The sequence below is a fragment of the Aedes albopictus genome, chromosome 1 (assembly GCF_035046485.1).
Source record: "Aedes albopictus strain Foshan chromosome 1, AalbF5, whole genome shotgun sequence".
NCBI classification, from domain to species: Eukaryota; Metazoa; Arthropoda; class Insecta; order Diptera; family Culicidae; genus Aedes; species Aedes albopictus.
Window position 1 is genome coordinate 79,628,286 of NC_085136.1, and position 19,912 is coordinate 79,648,197.

At 43.5% G+C, this 19,912-nt stretch overlaps 3 protein-coding genes across 7 annotated transcripts in view; 2 read left to right on the forward strand and 1 right to left on the reverse strand.

The window, feature by feature from the left end:
• The window catches only part of LOC109421960 (uncharacterized), an 89,143-nt gene extending 83,654 nt beyond the window's left edge, over positions 1–5,489 (forward strand). For both annotated transcript variants that reach the window (XM_062844890.1, XM_019696597.3), the window contains exon 4: positions 4,904–5,489. In XM_062844890.1, coding sequence (XP_062700874.1) covers positions 4,904–5,342 — 439 coding nt within the window. In that variant the 3' untranslated portion in view covers positions 5,343–5,489. The remainder of the gene's footprint in view (positions 1–4,903) is intronic.
• A 332-nt stretch (positions 5,490–5,821) lies between these two features.
• LOC109421993 (uncharacterized) lies at positions 5,822–6,581 on the forward strand. The gene is made up of 2 exons (XM_019696627.3): positions 5,822–6,048; positions 6,113–6,581. Exons 1-2 carry the CDS (start codon positions 5,954–5,956, stop codon positions 6,348–6,350), a joined length of 333 nt encoding a protein of 110 aa, XP_019552172.1. The 5' UTR covers positions 5,822–5,953; the 3' UTR covers positions 6,351–6,581.
• The window catches only part of LOC109421992 (uncharacterized), an 84,913-nt gene continuing 71,354 nt past the window's right edge, over positions 6,354–19,912 (reverse strand). For all 4 annotated transcript variants that reach the window (XM_029855308.2, XM_029855309.2, XM_029855307.2 and 1 more), the window contains exons 4-6: positions 12,906–13,944; positions 11,538–12,833; positions 6,354–7,018 (exon numbers count right to left, since the gene is read on the reverse strand). In XM_029855308.2, the coding sequence (XP_029711168.2) occupies positions 6,833–7,018; positions 11,538–12,833; positions 12,906–13,944 (2,521 nt within the window). In that variant the 3' untranslated portion in view covers positions 6,354–6,832. The remainder of the gene's footprint in view (positions 7,019–11,537; positions 12,834–12,905; positions 13,945–19,912) is intronic.

A 19,912-nucleotide genomic window follows, 5' to 3' on the forward strand; every position in this document is an offset into this window, starting at 1 on the left:
CCTCGATCCTTGGGTTGACGATGGTGCAGAACCGTGCTACAGGGTAAGCTAAAGATGATTGGATAATGTGCGTTGGTTTTTTGATCTATTTGAGGCTTGAATATTACACCGGCAGTTGCTTCGTTAGATATGCTGTAGATGCCATAGGCCCGGCATGTGCTGATAATTAACTTTCTTAAGTGGTTAGATTTATCGCACCTCGATAACGTAGTGCACGATCAGCGTGCCTGTCTGGGTCATGTTGACCCGAAAATCCTACTAGGAAACTAATCATGGAATTTATTTGTGTTGTTTTCCATTGTTTCTTTTTGTGGCTACCTATAAATGATCGAATGATAATGGCTTTTACAGCCGGGGCACGTAAATTAGAAAGTGGAAATGTGTTGTGAGTTTAGCATCACTCGTCTCACTTAGCAGTTTTATGGCAATAAAGTAGCAGTTGTGCTGCTTGTTATTCAAAACATACCATGCATTTGAAATGCTACATAACTGCTGTCAGATTTTAAGTAGCTTTTCAATTGCTAATATAGGGCAGTCTAGCAGTCCAACTGCTATGATACGACAGTAAGCAGGTCGAATGCAGATATAAAACAAAAATACGGCATATTCAAATGCTTATTGGTTACCTGGGTAGTGCTGTAGTACCTCGGCTATGGCGGATCGGATGTCCCTCCAGCCATCTTCAAGTGTAGCTGCGCCAAGCTGCTCTTCCGTTGGTAGGGCCACTGCTAACTGCTGCGCGTAGTCTTGAGCCACTTCTACGTTACGCAGGTGCTCGATGTTGAGTCGCGGCGTTCGACTTCGACGCGTGGTGATAGCTGTCGAAAGTTTTGAGCGCATGCATACAGCGACTAAGAAGTGATCCAAATCTATATTCGCACTGCGGTAGGATCGATACGGCGTGCAGGCTGTTTCGCCCGATTACCGGTCTGTACATTTCCTCCCTTCCTACCTGCGCGTTCATGTCGCCGACAACGATTTTCACGTCACGCGGCGAGCAAGCATCGTATGTTTGCTCCAACAGCGCGTAGAACGCTTCTTTCTCGTCATCAGATCTTCCTTCGTGTGGGCAGTGGACGTTGATGTTGCTGTAGTTGAAGAAACGGCTCTTACTCTTAACATGCACATTCTTGCGTTGATCGGCTGCCACCCGATCACACGTTGTCACATCTTGCCCAAAACTATAAATCCTGTTCCCAGTTCATTGGTGGTGCCACAGCTTTGGTAGAAGGTGGCCGCTCGATGCCCGCTTTTCCACACTTTCTGTCCAGTCCAACAAAGTTCCTGCAACGCCACGATGTCGAAGTTGCGGGGATGTAGTTCTTCGTAGATTATCCTGTCACATCCTGCGAAACCAATTGACTTGCAATTCCATGTTCCAAGTTTCCAATCGTAGTCCTTATTTCGTCCCGTGGGTCTTTGCCGATTGTATCGAGTCGTATTTTCTCCTATGTTATTCGCAATGGGGATTTTTACGGGTGGCTTATTGGGCCTACGCCAACACTCCTGTCTCGCCGGAGGGCCATCGTGCTAGTTCTGTTTAACGTCCCAACCAACATTGGGACGACAGTAACACAGACATAAAGGTCCCATTAGACATGACAAATATTTGGCCAAACAAGCCCAACAAATGGCCAACACAAGGGGCCGTCCATATACCACGTGGACAGAAAATTCATGGTTTTTGACCCCCTCCCCCCTCCCCGTGGACAAGCGTGGACTTTACATTGACCCCTACCCCCCTCCCCCAATGTCCACGTGGACATCCGAATTTTTTTTTAAATATTTCTAAAATAAACGGAAACAGCTATTTTAAAAAGTTTTTTAAATAATGTTTTCTTTTTTCTTCGTAAACATTGCCTTAAATATAATTAATAACTTGATGAATAACAAAATTCTATAGCTTTATATAAAATACAAACAAGTTATTATTTATTATTTTTTTACAAAAAAAAAATACAGGAAGAAAACTTTATAAGTGACGTTATTTTAAAGTCTTTCTCAAAAAGGCAGGGGTTCGATTCCCGCTTCAGTCAGTGAAAAATTTTCGTCAAACGGAAAATTCCCCACTGGATCATTGTATATTTCGTATGATGTCCATCGCCTTATGTTAGTGATTGCTCAGTCTGAGCAATCTCTGGTTGAAGACGGTGTTTATTGAAATGTTTCGTTTTGTAAAGATGCAGTATTTTTTTCTTAGATTTTTGTTGAGATAAGAATAAATTTCTCAGAATCTTACAAAAACAAAAATTACAGCAACTTTTTTAAAATGCATGGAGTATAGTCGAAACTAAATTATATTGCTGAGATTTAGACTTCAATATCCTATAGAAAAATCTTAAATTTTGAAGGAAGCTCTAAAAAAGTTTTTTCTTTAGTTTTCATTTATGTATATTTTAACTTAGATGCTAATTCTACACTCCCTCCAAAAGAGTGTTTTAGATAAGCCTGCAAATCTTCACATGTATTTTGAATCTTTGAAATAGTTTACAAAATTTGCTATGATAATCCATACAGAACTTCACTGAAAACTTCCTGACTGAAGCACCAACATTTGCATGGTCTCCATTTAAAATCTCCAGAATATTCCTCGATAAAAAAAGTAAGTAATTAGAAGTTGTGATAATATAAAACCAATTAGTCGATAGGTCAATATAATGATGTATTTTGCTTGAAGAAGTCACGTCCAACTAAAAAAACAATGTATAATAAAATGAAATGTAAAGAACTGTAATAGAAGAAAATCTCATCAATAACGCAGCATAATTTGTTTCGTTTGTAAATCTTTGTTTCTTAATTCTTATGTCAATGTTGTCCACGTGGACATTTGACGAACCCCCACCCCCCTCTCCGTGGACAAGCGTGGACTTTTCTCGAACCCCCTCCCCCCTCCAAGTTGTCCACGTGGTATATGGACGGCCCCCAACGTGAATCATAACTACCTTGGATGAATGTCAGGCTTGAATGGCAAATATTTGTCATAACGACAAACAGTCTAATGGCATCTTAATGCTTGGAACAAATCTACTTGATACTTGATGGGCTATAAATTGATCTCCCACGAACCAGCCTAATCAGCTTCGATGTTCGATGATAACGTGCCAGTACACTTTTTTTCAATAAATCGTTGTCGCCTTGAAATCAATAAACAGATGACGGCTTTGCAAGTTGAGCTTCCGAAATTTATCGATAATCTGCCGCAGGGTGAAAAACTGATTCGTCAACGATCGGCCTTCACGAAACCCGCCTAACATTCGCCGACGAAGGACTCCATATTCGGCCTCAGCCTGAGAAACATAATTCCGGACAAAAGTTTGTACGCAGAATTGAGAAGTGTTATTCCTCTGCAATAGGAAGCAATCAGTAAAGTACTAGATTGAAAGTAGTGAGCAGGATTTTTGTATGGTGAGATGATCAATTCTTCGTTTCTGCAATGGAATGGTGTAAACATCGTGGGTTATATGATTTCTTGCCTAATTTGATGCTGTTTGAGCAAAACTTTGGGTAACTGTGTTGTTGAAGTTGCATGAAATAAATAATACAACAACACAGCTACCCAAAGGGCCCATATAGCCGAGGCGGTAAACGCACGGGTATTCAGCATGACCATGCTGTGGGTGACGGGTTCGATTCCCGGTCGGTCCAGGATCTTTTCGTAAAGGAAATTTCCTTGACTTCCTTGGGCATAGAGTATCTTCGTGCCTGCCACACGATATACACATGCAAAATGGTCATTGGCAGAGGAAGCTCTCAGTTAATAACTGTGGAAGTGCTCATAGAACACTAAGCTGAGAAGCAGGCTTTGTCCCAGGAGGACGTTACGCCAAGAAGAGAGAGAGAGAGCTACCCAAAGTTTTGCTCAAACAGCATCAAATTAAACAAGAAATCATATAACCCACACTGTTTACACCATTTCATTGCAGAAACGGAGAATTGATCATCTCGCCATACAAAAATCCAGCTCACTACTTTCAATCTAGTACTTCACTGATTGCTTCCTATTCGCGCACTCCAGTCGATGTCCTTTCTTGTATAGACATCCTAGCTATATACGGTAAATGAGACTATTCAACTAGCAGACAGTTCCTCCTCTTCCCATATCTTCAACATAATACAGTATAAGTGTTGACACATCTGCTCACTACCGTGCTTGAGATGCTCGCACGGGAATTCGTCCTTCCCAGCAGTTTTGTTGTTTTTCGGCCCTCTAATGGCTGTCTTGCTTTAGAGGTTCCACAGCTTGTTCATTGTCGTCGATTTGAATTCTGTCTGTCGCTCTTCCCTTCTCACCGTTCAACGATACCTTAAAGTGTTGTCTCCTCCTGGAAGCCACCATTGTTTTATCTGTCAGCAAGTTTCCATCACAGCCGTTTTTGGCTAAGCATGGAACTCCTAGCTGACGATCTTTGTCATTCACTGGCTCGTAGAAGCATGAGGTAGAAACTTATGAGGACCACAGATATGTTGAATGCTCTTTGCAGATTATCGACTCACCATTTTGCAGCATTTTCTGCTATACTTGACTCAAAATAAACCAAAATGTCGCTTACACCCCTTTGCATTCGAGCATTTCGTCTTATTAATAAAATTTACACGACACATCAAACTTTGATGTACTGCCCCGTCATCATGGATTGATCACCCTAAAGAGCGGTATGGAGAAATGGAAGGAGCATGGAAAAACGAATTTCAAACGGTTTCATCGCAAATTTGTCGTCTGCCATTAATTACAGTGAGAAATTCCTTAGAGGTAATACGCCTCAACGGAAATCCATTTCTCATTGCCCTTGGCTGCGACCGCATTTGTGTATACACTTCCATTCGACATGTGCCAAATAGATCAACCGAAGGCTTGTACTAACTAATGAGTCGAACATTATTTGTTTCTTCCTTCTCTCGCCAGTACCAGCACTCAGCGTAACCCCGGAGCAGGCCCGCGCCAGCAGAAAGTAAACTACTCGCATAATTTGCAATATCTGGAGATCGTTTCACCGCCGGATGACGACCGTACGCCAAACGCGCCAAAACCGGGCAGCATTCCCGAGGTCCAGTCGCACATCAATCTGGCCGAGGAGGTGGCCCTAAAACAGCGCCAGCAGCGACGCCAGGAGATGTACGGTCAGCTGAAGAAGCAAGTATGTCGCGATCGGATGCGCACCCTTCGGCGGATGGCGGAAAATCCCGTGTACGTGAACGATCACTTCGATAGACCTTGGCAGACGGTTTCCCGCATTTCCGACCAATTGGTCGAGGAGCTGACGGAGGAAACCGTCCGACAGGGGTTGGACTTTGGGGAGGCGTCTTTCGTGGAGGACTTTCTACGCATGCAGCTGGACGGGTGACGACGGTGGAGAAGGTGACGAAGTAAGCTGAATATTTTGGGGGATGGTGGAAAGCGGAAAGGGTGTATATTTTGATAGTAGTTACTTGACCTATTAGGATTTGTTAATTGAATAAACTAGGTGTCAGTAGATGGCTCCAGTCCTGCAGCGAGTAGCCAAATTAATGAACACTGAGACAAGAGAAAATCCCACGTTTATTTCGAAAGAAGTCACTTAAGTACAGCTAAAGAAATATCTCTATACTATAACGGCGACTTCTCTGTGAGTCGACACTGATGGTGGGTATTGTAGATATGCGTTTTTAAGGCATGGACATGTTTTAACCCCCCGAAAGTCTATTGAAGCGCAGGTTCGATGAATGCAATCAATGCGTTATCTATGCGGACGACGATGTATGTACAGTATCCTTGGAAACTATAAAGTCATAACATATGATTTTCCAAGGAAGCATCACGCAACCCATATGGAAGACACTAGCTGGTATGACGTGGTACCTAGTATGCTGAATGCTTTATTATCACTCACCTAGCAGATTGATTGGCAGCTGTATTTGAAGTCGAGGCGAAATTTCGGACGAATCCAATTATAAAGCGCTGATCGCCAAGCAAACAATGAAGCATCAACAGGTGGTTCCGGATTATTCCGCGATGGTGCAAACCTCTGGCACGGTGCTGTGTCTGGTGTTTTCCGGTTGGGTGCTTTTCAGGTATGGTAGTCTAGAGGTTGAAATTTGTCATCAATCAAAATGTGCTTTACATTCTGCTTTCCAGATTGGTGCAAGCGGTCTTCTGGCTTCCGGGCTACTTGGAGCAGTCACAGGGAAAACTGTACGAACAGATAGAGAGAAAGGATGCGGCGCAAAAACCTTCCACCAAGAAGGCCAAGGCCAAGGACTCTGACGCCGAGGAAGAAAACGACGATGGTGAAGCTTTGGTGGAGACAAGCGAAGAAAAAGGCAACGACGATGCCAATGAGCGGGAGAAAACGGGCAACAAAAAAGAAAACTAGAGTTTTCCTGATTGGTCATATTACTCGTTTTATTTACACAAGGAAGTGTTGGTTTTGCTATAATACCTATTCGATACACAAAACAGTACACGCTAGGATAGTCAGACCTACTAGATTCCACTTGTATCTCTCGCTATATCTAAATGTCTTTGTTGGATTTGCATCTAACTCTAAATTTGCATCACAAATTATAATAAACTATTCTTAAAACTGATTCCTACAATTACAAAACCGGTGTTTTACCTACTGCACTGCTGAGTTCGAAATACAAACGACGCACAAAGCTAAAATCCTTAATCCACCTAGGAGGGTAACACAATCCGATCCGAACAGCGGTAAAATGGAACACAAATGCAATTAAATGAATTCAGTTTCATTTTTCTAAAACTGACGGAATACTTAACAGGTAGAACACAATAAAACGCTCCTGGGTCCAGAAACGCTTGGACCGACAGTGGTCAAAATTTCCTGTCCCGCCGCCACTAATGCGAGGAATGCGAGGAAAATCGTTTCAGTTTGGCATGCAACATATCGGCGACGTTGAGGGATCTGCTGCTGGGAGCCCTTCCGGGCATAGCGGCGTTGGAGGACGTTCCCGGTTGAGGGGAGGAGGGAGATGACGTTGGCGTTGATGGCTTCTCCTTGGTTGGTGTGATGCCGTTTTGCTCCTGGAAGCAGATAATAAGTTTGGAAATTATTTTTTTTTTTTGCTAGGTTTGTAGCTGCACTCTGAATAGAGTTGAAACCTCTACACTAGACCCGAAGATAGAAAAGAGTACGTAATCTTTCAGAAGCAGTTTGCCAGCCGTACGCGGAAAATGATATCCATTAAGACACTGTTGCAACTGACTCAGAAAGATACGGTAGAAGATTGGAAAGTTTTCAATTGGTCAGTCAGTCAGGATTTGCCTATGTAGTGCTATGGTCACACGGTTTGTGTTTGTCTCCTTGTTTGATTTTGTGGTATGGTTAAATATGTTTTTCTCCTCGTTAAGTCAGTTGTCGTATATTGTTTTTTTTTTCATCGAATCAATCGAACCCTGTATATTAAAATATAGTCGATCCTGTGTCAAATGGTTTTCTTGATTTCGCTAATCGTTTTCTACTTGTGTTCATCTCTTGTGTCCTTAAATTGCCATCGGTCCATAATCCACAGAAACATGTAACTGAACTTCTGAACATCTAAGAGATAATCAAAAATACGCCAAGTTGGTCAGTTGATTTCAATAAAATTTTAAAATAATAAAAATTTCTTGTCAACTTTCATCCCGCTACAGATACTATGAAAAATATTCAAATTCGTTCAATTGTCCTATCGGTCCTACCTAGATAAACCATGTCATTTTCTCAAGCATAGCCTAGAAATGTCAACATAGTCATACACAATAGTAACGTTGTTCAGTTAAAAAAGGCGGTCAGTTTTTGTCCAAAATGTCACGTCGAACGCATTGACGTCAACAATGCGTTTAAGTGTTCGCACGTTAGCTTCGAATCTATCAGCACAATTAAGTGCTGCAAATCTCCTTCCCACTATTAATTCTTCGGTCGATTTTAATTGCTATATTCAAAGAAAATATGACCAACATTCTAAAATTTTGAAAAAGCGACTATGACGCTAATAAATTACTAATCAAAATCAACCGAGAAACGTGGGAAATAGAGCCCAAACAAGTCAGCTGGCTGTAAAAGGTTCCAAAACCTGTCACAAATCCTATAATAGTTTTATTAGAATTTGTAACGATCATCAAAACCTTCTCAAATCCAACCGACTTGAAGCTATTGTTTGGGAATAGACTCTACTGAGCCCCAACGGTTCCTCTGTGTTTATCGAGCATGTCTGATGCATATGATCAGCTATACTCCATCTGCAGCAGCCGGTTCGTGATGAACCGTTGGAGACGCATTAAAGTGTTAAAAAGATGATATGTTTCACTAAAGAACACTACATTACAATAATCAAAATGAAACTCCTTCACTTTAATACCGTCAACCCCTGCGAACTTGGCCAGGGGAGTTCTGAGATAAACCCCTGAAGCAATTCCTGGAATTATCTGTACAGAGAATCCTGGAGGAACTTCTGAAGAAATTCCTGGCGTAATGCCTGGAGAAATTTCTGGATAAATTATGGGAGCAATCCCTGAAAGAATTCCTGCAGGAATTCCTAGAAAAATTTCCAGAGGAATTCTGGGAGGAATTCCTGAAAAATATCTTGGAAAATTGCTGGTGGATTCCCTAGAAGAATTCTTGCAGGAATTTCTGGAGGAATGTCTGGAAAAATATCTGGATGAACTCATAGAGGAATCTCTGGTGCAATTCCTTGATTAAATCCTGGAGAAATGCCTGGAGGAATTTCTGAAAAATTGCTGAAGATATTCTTGGAGAATTTGCTGGAAGAATCTTTGAAGAAATTCCTAGAGGATTTCCTGCAGAAAGTCCTGGAGGAATTGCTGACATCATTTCTAAAGGATGTCCAGCAACATTTCCTGGAGGAGTTCCTGAAAAAAATCCGGAGGAATTCCTAGAGAATTTTCTGGAGAAAACTCTAGTGGGATTCTGGGAGATTTCTGTCTCTATTTCTATTATTTTTCTGTTTCTAAAAAAACTTCCAGCAATTTGAGGATTTTCTAGAGGTATTCCTGGAAAAAATCTCCTAGGAATTTTTGAAGGAATCTTGGGGGGAATCCTTGTAGAAATTTATGGAGAAATCCCTGGGGAAATCGCTGAAGCAATTCATGGAAGAATCTCTGGAGGAATTTCTGGAATTTCTGGAGGAATCTTCGAAGGATTTTGTTGAGGAATCCCTGGAAAAATCCCTCGAGGGGTTCCTGAAAAAAATCCGGAGGAATTCCTAGAGAATTTTCTGGAGAAAACTCTAGTGGAATTCTGGGAGATTTCTGTCTCTATTTCTATTATTTTACTGTTTCTAAAAAAACTTCCAGGAATTTCTTGAGGATTTTTTAGAGGTATTCCTGGAAAACATCTCCAAGGAATTTTTGAAGGAATCTTGGGGGGAATCCTTGTAGAAATTTATGGAGAAATCCCTGGGGGAATCCCTGAAGCAATTCATGGAGGAATCTCTGGAGGAATTCCTGAAGGAATCCTTAATTTTTCAAGGTATTCCGGAAAAAAATCCTGGAAGAATTTCTGAAGAAATCCTGAAAACCCTTGGAGGAATTTCTGGAGGAATTTTCGAAGGATTTTGTAGAGGAATCCCTGGAAAAATCCCACGAGAAATTCGTGAAGAAATTGCCTTAAGGAATCTCTAAAAAAAATCTTGAAGGTTTTCCTGGAGAATTTTCTGGAAAAATTTCTGAAGAAATCCCTGGAGGGTTTCCTGGAGAAATTGCTGACATAGTTTCTAAAGGATGTCCAGGAGCATTTCCTGGAGAAATTGTTGGAAAAAATCCTGAAGAAATATCTGGAGTTATTCCTGTGAGATTTGCTGGAGGAATCCCTGAAGGAATTCCTAGAGGAATATCTACGAATTCTTGAAACAATGACTGGATGAATTTCTGGGGGAATCGCTAGAGGAACTCTGCGAGAAACTTCTGAAAAAAAAAACTCCTTAAAATTCCTGGTGGAATCCTTGAAAGAATCCCTGGGGGAATCGTTGGTGAAATTGATGCAGAAACCCCTGGAAAACCCCTTGAAGTAGTTCCTGGAGGAATTCTTAGTGGAATTTCTGGTGTAGTTTCTGGAAGAATTCCTGAAGCAATTCCTGAAGGAAAATGAATCAGAAGTTATTCCTGAAGGAATCCCTAAAGGATTTGCTGAAACAATTACTGGATGAATTGCTGGCAGAGTTTATTAAGAAATTTCTGAAGAAATTCTTGAGGTAATTTCTAAAGGAATTCCTCGAGCAGACCCTGTTTAAATTCCTGGATGATATCCTGAGGGAATGGCTGCATATATTCCTGGAGGAATCCCAATAATATTCCTGTAGCAATCCTACGAGAAACTCCTGGATGAGTTCCTGGGAAATTCCTGGTGGAGTTCCTGGAGGACTCCCTGAAGTAATTCCTGGAGAAATCTTTGGAGGAACTCCTGGAAGAATCCTGGAGTCTCTGGGTAAATCCTTGGAGGAATCCCTTGATGCATTCCTGGATAAATTCCTGTAGAAATTACTAGGGGATTTCCTTTTCGAACTCTTGGAGGAATCCCTGAAGCAATTTTTTGGAGAAATCTTTGGAAGAATGCCTGAAAGAATTGCTGAAAAAATGCATCTAGGAATCTCTTGAGAAATTCTTGGAGGAATCATTAAAAAAAAAACCTTTAAGGAATTTTTGAAGTGATCCCTGGAGGATATCCTAGAGGAATATGCCTGTAGAAATTCCTGATAAGGAATCTCCAGAAGAATTCCTGGAGAAATCTCTAGAGGAATTTCTAGACGAATTTCTAGACGAATTTCTAGCGGACTTTCCAGAGGAATCTCATGATGAATTTCTGCAGGAATTTTTACATAAACCGCTGCAGGAATTCTCAGAGGAACCCCTGGAAGAATTCCTATAGGAATTCTAGAAGAAATTTTTGGAGGAATCTCTTAAGAAATCGCAGATGGAATTTATGGAGAAATTCTGAAAAAAAAAATCGTAGAAGAGTTCGTGGAGGAATCCCTAGAAGAATTACTGAAGAAACAGAAGGAATTACAGAAGCAATTTCAAGGGGAATTCCTAAGGGAATCCCTAAACTATTCCTAGAAAAAGTAGGGGGTTTGACCCCATTTCCGGCACCACAGGTAAACAAAATCATACATTACCAAAATTCACAACGAAACGACCGTTTTCGTCCACTTTTTTCATCTGAATCAGATACCTTATTGAGTGAACTTAAATATTGATTTTGAAAGGTTTTACTGCACCTAGTCCAGCGCCAATTCTCGGCACCAGTGCCGAACTTCCAGCAAAAAAATGGGAAATCACTTCGGCACCCATCTTTAGGCTGCCGAAGTGTGCTCGTCTGCATGTAACAGTTGTTTTGAGTTCTTGTGCGGCTTTAGAGTGAAAGTGTAGCTCATTGGCTGTGGATCCCGTTGCGAAAATGTTGCGGAAGATGATTATTTACGGAAATGTGTTTGGGAAATATATGCGGCAAGTGATAATTTGATTTGTTTTGCTGTGAGGTGCCGGGAATGGACGCGGGTGCCCTAGTAGTTCTAAATCCTATGTTAGCATGGATCTCGATAATTACCTGCATCCGTTTGGTCCGATTCTCCTGCAACCGCTGCATCAGCGTAATGCGTTTTCTCGGCGAAATCACTTCCTCTTCCGATGCCGTCGTCGTCGAAGATCCGTTTAAATCTTCCACGGTCGTCCCGTTGGGATTGGCCAGCGACATCGTCGCCCGATGGTCTTTCAGGTTGGCCTCGATAACCCGTCGAAGTTCCGCCTCGTTAGGACACTTCACCACCGGGGGGATATCGGTGTGCTGAACCACCTCCAGTCCGGCAGCCGTCCGGGAAGCGCTCAGCTTGTTCAGGATCTCGATGGAAACGGACTGCCTTGGGCGCATGGGAATGACACTGTTCCGTCGGGGAATGATTTTACGCCTTTCACGGTTCAGTTCCGGCTGAAGGGTGTCCACTATGGAAGAGACTCGCTTAGCGTAGCGACGTTTGATCTGGATGTCGGACTCTGGCATCTTGGTGATGGAACCGATTTTGCGATCCTTCTTGACGACTGGCCAATCGTGAATGCTGGTTATCCGGCGGGGAGGGGACATTTGCGAGGGAATGAAGGAACGTTCCTGGGGAAGCTCCGGAGGACGATGGAAGGCTGCCCGTCCGAGTTCGACCTGCCGAGTGGCCATCTTGAGGGCGGCGCCCCGGTACAGATGGGATGGAATGGGTTTCGGAACGTGCGACCTGAGGGATTCCCGTTTGCTTGGGGAAACGGTGGCCACGGGAGGAACACGACTAGAATCGGGCTGTTGGAGGGGTTTACTTGGATGCGTAGCCTTGTCTTGCATTAGATCCACCAGAGGAAACTTATCGAAATCTTCCTCTTTGTACAGCAAGTGGGTCAAGTCGTACACGAAATCCTTGTTAACGGGTTTCACCCGGTTACGGATCGGTCGCCTCGAGGTAGGACTACCACTGTCTTCCAGTGGGACGACGGGGGGTTTCGTCGGCTTCTTGGAGGAATCTTCCTCCGGTGTAATGCATATGGATTCCCGGAGAGCGCGAGTTGGTCGTTTTGGCCGCTTCTTGGGCGAAGACGGTTCCGGGGTTGGCACTTCTGTGGTGGTGTTAAGCGTCACATTCACCGACGATGACGTTGTACTGTCCATTGTGATTTGTTCGGTGGACACTTCCATAAAGGATATGTCCGTGGTGCTGGTATCACAGATTCGACTCACAGCCTCGATGATCGAGTTGATAGGCTCGTTGTTGGCCGGAGAAGGGGGCACAGCTTTCTTTGGCTTCTCCACCGGTTGGAAGTTGATCAGCGAGCTGAGGTCCTCAACGTCGCCTTCGTACTTATGTTCCTGAAAAATTAAGAAGAGGTAAAATCAGTTAAAGTTATACAATTGATGAATTAGCTTTACGCTAACACTTACCTGCATCAAATGGTTGATGGTGTCCACCTTCCTATAGCCCTTGAACTCACAAATGGCGCACCAGAAACGCCTCTGTCTGCTGTGGTAAACCTTCAAGTGTCGTTTGTACTTTTCAGGATCATTGTACTTCTTCAAACAGCGGCACTCTATCTCCTCTCCCTGATCCAGCCTCCTGATCAAATCCTTCTCATGCGCTTCATTCACTTCACTTTCGTCTGTTTTCTTCTTTCGATTCCTAGGCGCCTTTTTGGCCACTTCACTACCCTCGAGCACATCTCGTTTGATTGGCACACTTGGCTTAACACTTACTTCGACGGCACTCGTCTCTTCCGCTGCCACTATTTCTTCCGTTTCCCAACTAATATCATCGGTTGCGTTTCGCAGCATAATCATAGGCTTCTTGCGCTTCCGCCTGTTACTCGTCTCCACGTCTTCATGCAGCGCCAGTTCCTCCGGTTTGATCGTTACGACGCTTTCAACCACCTTCGTTTCCTGACTGATCCGCGCCTGCAGCGTCGACAATGGCACATCGTAGGAGTTCGAGTCGTCGCTGGCTGTCGGTTCGACGGGTTCCAGTTTGATTTTCGTTACCACCGCCGGTAGCGACGACTCGTCCTTGGTTCTACTCCTCCTGCTGCTGCTGCCGCTGGACGAACTGGACGAGGACGCCGGCGGTGGTGGTACCGAGCCGTTCTCGGTCTGCCGTAGCTTGTGCACACACGTTTGCATGTGCGTGCTGAGGACGGCCTTCCGTTCGAACGTTTTGCCACAGTACGAGCACATGGGGCCCTGATCGAAGTGTTCCAGGTTCTCCATCCAGGCCCGGGTGGCAGCGGCTTCGTCGTGATCGTCCGGCATACCGTAGGAAGAGGAACCGGTGGCTCCGTCCTGGGAGGACGAGTTGGTGGCCGACATGCTGGAAGCTGCCTGCAGTAGACGGGACACTTCACGCGATGGACCCTTGACGACCACCTCGTCCGCTCGGACGCGCCGTTTCAGGATGGAGTCACGCATCATTTTGATGCGGCGCATGGATTTTCTGGAATTGAAGAAGATGATCAGTTTAGTTTGTGTATTTGAGGAAGTTGTGTTTATTGCAGTTTGGGGTTTATTGAAAGTATATTTGTAGAAGTGTCAGACCATATTTTTGACCTTCCATAGAGATCTCTTTGGTGCTCCAAGCCTGCTAGTCAAGGATGTGCCTGGAAAATTCGGCTCATCCCTGATATACGGGAGTAGAAAGCTACAGCCAAGTCCTAAGCTACCATAGATTAGGGCGAGTCAGAAGGAGGTCGCTACGGGTGGATACAACCCGAAGGTCCTAATAGCTATGAGAGGATATGCAAAGCTCACGGATCTGAAAGCTGTCATGCACAATGTTAGACGTACTCGTATCGGCAAGAGTTTTCTTGAGCTTAGGGAAGACACCATATTGAAGGGCCCGCCTACAAATGCCTGGTGGAGGAAGTTCTTGACACCAGTTTGGAGGTCAGAGTTCTTACAGCTAAGGTAACCCTCTATTGTAATAACCACGGATGCGGAAGAACTCGTAACGGCATTGAAGCAACAGTTCGCATTGGAAGTATCGCCATACCCATTGCCTCTTCTAGACTACCAGAAGGTATAGATATTTCATCAGAGTAGGACTGTGCCTCTAACCGGGTAGTGCAGAATACCTCGTGGTTACCTACCTAGTGTCTTCGTTGTGCAATTTTTATTGGAGAAACCAAGGTATTCCGCTGTGGAGTTGCCAGCTTCTCAGCTGACCTCATGTCTCACTATGAACTCGGTAGGCAGGAAAGGTTCGACACCACACCTTCTTATCTATGTACCAATACTGATACTGATATTACGTGCATTGAAATTGAACCCTAGGATCCTAGACCTCTAAACCTCAACGAACACTCCGAGATATTGCATCATAGAAGATCGGAGCATTTCGGGAGCCACTGCAATGACTACTGTTTAAACCAGGTTTCGAATTCCATCCGGACCTGGTGCCTTACCTACTCGGAGAACCTATAAAAGCAGCCAAGAATTATACGGGAACAGCATCTTCAGCGTAATATCTTCAGCAACGCCGACGATGACTATGTCCATTGGGAACTTCAACCTCAATACCTCATCATACGTGACATTCCATAAAATCTGATGAAGAATAGTCCTCGATTATTCCAAGGTTGTGAAGCGCTCTAGCAACATCTGTCAACTGTCTTGACAAGATAGCGTTTACGATCGACTTTCCCTTCCGGAAGTCGAACTGGCTACTCGATAGACCATCTACACCCTCGGTGTACCCCACCCCTAAATAAGACCTCGACAATTTGTTTAGGATGGTGTTCTCGAGCATCTTTCTCTCCACGCTGACCAAAACCTTTTAACCTCAGCGAACACTCTCTCTTCAAGACATTTCTTAACAGAAGATCAAAACATTTCGGGAGCCACTGCAATGACTACTGTTTAAGCCAGGTTCGGAACTCTATCCGGAACTGGTACCTTACCTACCAGGAGATCCTACAAAAGGAGCCAAGAACTTAGGTCATACGGGAAGATCATCTCTGAAGACTGTTCGGTGGGAGCCATTACACCTCGTGTCTTGGACATAACGACACCATTTATAGGTTCGTATTGGCACTCTCACACATTTAGTCAGGGCAGGTCTTGCTTTAGTCATGATCGCGATTTTAAAAGTCGATAAACAAATTTCTCTTGTCGTACATCAGCAATACAATTTCGTTGATGGTACAAGTTCGTTCACGTTGGACCACCTCCCTGAATATCTTGCCGTTGAAGTATAATGTCTTCCACTTGTGAAGGCCTGATCACCCCTTCCTTTGAGACACTGCCTATTGTTACTGTAGTTGACACTGTAGCGAACTACCAGGTCAGCGCTGTGAGAATAGGCAACATCTATCCTCCAGTTGGAACTATTTGTTAAGCCAGGACTCCAAAAAGTAACGTCGATGATCGACTCCGCTCCGATCCGGCTAAAGGTACTTCTTTTGGTACCAACATTTTAGCAAAATCAACATCGAGCATGGTCTGGCCAGTACCTCTACAGGGTCTGACATCGCTGGTTTGTGAAACTGCTTCCCCATTCAATGGCCCAGGCATTGAAGGCACGGGTTATTACCACCGACCTTCGCCCTGTCAGCAAGGTTGTCTTTGAAGTCCAGCATCTACGTGAAATGCTCGATCGACCAATGCGAAGGCGCATAAGAGCTACAGAATGAGACCCCGTTTGCCTTAGTGACCACGAGACCCTCGTAAGTAGTAGACACCAACTCCTGGACGAGGAATTGACCCCTCGTTGTCCATATCTCTGCCATTGCTTCGGTCCCATCCGTAACCCAATTGCCGTTACCGGCGGGTACTCGGTAGGGGTCCGCTATGATGGCAATATCCGTCCTCCACTTCGTAATTGCCTGACACAGCAGTGGTGGCTGGGCTGGGCTGCGTCACAGTGGCTCAGGTTCAGCTGCGTTACTTGCACTGTGACTCGTCAGCTGCAGCTCTTCTGAAAGCCGGGCACCTTGGACCTTCCGTTGGATACCTGTTGTTTACGGATTATCCGGTACAGATCTCTGTCTTATGGCCTTCGGCGCCGCATCTCCTACTCAGTTTGCTCCTGTCACGGCCTTTACAGTCCCATGACTTGTGTCCTGGTTCCAAACACCTGAAACAAACTTCCGGTGGCGCGTGGAACGTCAGAAGACATAAGCACCAGCCTACCTTAATCCTCCCACTTTAGCTGATTTTATTACGTCCTCCACAGGTAGCTGAACCAAAGCTATCTGTGTCCATGCCGGCCCCTTCTGTAGCCTAACGGCTGCGGCGGCTACCTGCACCTTGCACTGTTGCCGCAGTGCCGTGACGAGCTCTTTCACTTCGGTGACTTCTTCTAGGTTTTTGACCTTCAGAGTTGCCTCTTGTGTGAGAGCCCTCACCTCTACTCCTTCGCCAAGGACCTCTTCCGCCAAACACTTGTAGGCGGTACCCTTGCGCTCCTTATCGCGCTTCAGCTTTGTGGAATTCCGAATGCTGCTAGCAGGGAAAATGCCGTGCCAAATGTCGCACGTCTGCTGCGTCCGACCGACGACGGAAGAAAGAGGACGAGTCATGGCCAACCATGCGTTGGTCGGCCGCGAGCTGACAGTTGGGCGTTAGGCGTTACTAGAAGGTGTGGCGCGCTGTCCGTTAGTAGATCGAGGCATAGTTCTGAGCACGTGTATCACATACCACACATCCTCCTCCTCCTCTAAAAAAAACAGCCCAATACTTGATGATATCCATTACTTTTTTTAAACGGTTATGTAATAAACGTGTAGTCTTGTGGGCATGCATTTAGCGTCACTAAGCTTCTAATCGTACCATTTTATTGAGTAAGGGTTTGATTTCCGCTCCGTTGATGCATCTTTTCGCGAGAATGGTTTTTCTCTGTATCAACTTATGCATGTTCCACGTGTCCGTTGCTAAATGCGAAGTTCCGTTCAATTAGTATAGCCTCTGGCAGAAGACGGCGTCCGTGTCTTTTCCTCTAATGTTTTTTTTTGTAACAAAAATTCTTGTATGATTGAATGTTTGAAAACATTGCTTAACACATTTGCAGAACGGTCAGATTATTTCAAGAATAAATTTTACAATTTGCAGTATCATGCTACACTTTGAAATCAGAATCCAACAAGTTCACCCATCATTTCAGAATAATTCATTCACATTCACTACAAGCCTATGCAAAATGTCAAGATCTTCATCATCCTATTCATATATTATTCTTAGTTTATTATTTCACAGGAATACAAGCTTAAATACTTCCCGCATAATCACAAACTGTAAATGCAATGTTTCTCATACTGTAGATGACCATAAGCAATTGTCATTTAACCAATTCTCAGACTGTCTGAGGCAACAGTAAGATAACCATACCATGTACATATTTGCCAGTTTGAGAAATGGTAATCCGGCAATTTACAGTATGTAGAATAGGCGGTTAAGATTGGTTACCATAAAAAATCGCTCGTTTTCTCGAACAAATTTTTCGCAATACAGTAAAGGATACAGTCAATTTATTATCCAGATTTTCAAACAATTCACTGCATAGCAAGAGGTTAGAGAACAGTTTTACTGTAAATTTCAAAGAAAAGCGAATAATGTATGTGTTACTGGTGATTTATGGTAATCCATTGTAGAATAACTGTAAACCGTATGGTACATATTTAGTTATGTACACTATTTTGTACTGTTATTTTGTATTAGTATCGTAAGATAAAAATAAGAAACAAATTGAATAAGAATCAATGAAACAAGTGAATACGTCTAGAAAAATTATATTTCATAAAGCAAGTACAATACCGTAAACTGGGGTGTAGTTGGTCAGTGGGGTGAACCTGATCAATCAATTACTTTCGAATATGGACTTTCAAGGAAGTTACTATTCCATTTTAATGTGACGTCATTAGCATGCGAATGATTAAAATATAATTGTTGCTATCTTGAAAGTCTATATCCGCGGATAATTGAGTGATCAGGTTCACCCCACTGATCAACTACACCCCAGTTTACGGTAACTGTAAAATGTGAAACCCCTTCCTCCCCATTAATACGTGTTGTACTGGATGGATATTTTACCTTATTGCACTACCGTGTGCAGCATAGCAGTCGTATGTTCCCTATTAACATGGGACAACTACGCTGCACACGGCAGTGCAGTCATTAAAAAAAATCTAGTGATATTTAAAAGCACCTCCGACTTCCGCAAGAACAAACCGTTGCTGATGAATCCAGATGTATGGGCAAGCTGATGCCTCTTGATCCGAACAGTTTTCAATTTGTGGTACTGATATGCACTTCACCCGTTACCTCATGCATGGATCCCTACTCGGAGCTGTATTGCCAGTTCCTCTGGATCAATTCCGCATACTCCGGCCTCCAGTGCTGGAATTGTTTGGCGTCTTCCTTAAGCGGCAGCAGGGAACGAGATGTTTGTTTAAATTTGTGCGACCTGGAACCTGCAAAGAAAATTCCGCACGAGAGCACGGGAAATTAGCTCAAAATCATGCAGTTGGAAATGAAAACTTACCTTCGATTCTACTTTTTCCAGGTCAAGGCGTTGTAGATTGATTCCGCATCCGAGAAAGTGACAATATGTACCCGACTCAGCCAGATTGGCCAACCGGGCACCGGTCACGGTTGTAAAATTTGTTTTTTTTTTTGCTTTTTTTTCATTACCAGTCTGGCACTTTGCAAAGAAAAACAAATATTGGTGCCTCTCATCAATACTAGTATGTATAACTGTATGTCAAAATGTTCAGAAAAAGTAATGTATGGCGAGATGCATAAATGTAAGTGTGCTGCCCTAATAGAGTAGCTAACCATTTGATAGAATGTGGTGATATATTGCTACCATTTTGTAGGAATTTGCATCTCCAATATAATTCGACAATGCATGGATAGTAAAATATAGTGTCACTGCTTGACATGAATTACACAAACTGTTATTTACAGTGTCCGGTATTCTGTTCCTTATTGTTTAACATAAGATTAGCTGTTTGAGATGAAGTAACCTTGACGGATGCAATGAATTTACTGTTTGGAAGTTATGGCAAAGGGTATTTTGTTATGCGGGTTAAATGTTAATGCGGACAGTCACATCAGAGTTTTCTTTGAATATCTGTAATTTCGTTAGCAGTAGTATTCCACCCCGCACGATTCAATCTCATTCAAAATTCGTCAACGTACTGAAAGCGTTTTAATGGTATTCTTGATTTATCTAAACATCGACAACATTCCATATATTTCCGTATGCGCCTCTTGCAGTTGCAGATAATTTAGGCGCAGATAAACATGTCTCAGTCTATTCAATTCTTGTCATCTCCAATAATTATTGCGAATATTCTGTAGTTCATCAGTAGAAGTTCTCGCGTCTTCTGTGCTCGAGCTCTGCTCACAACACCTCGTGAATAATCAAATACATCGTCCATCGACCAAAATGAACTTTTTTTTTTTGG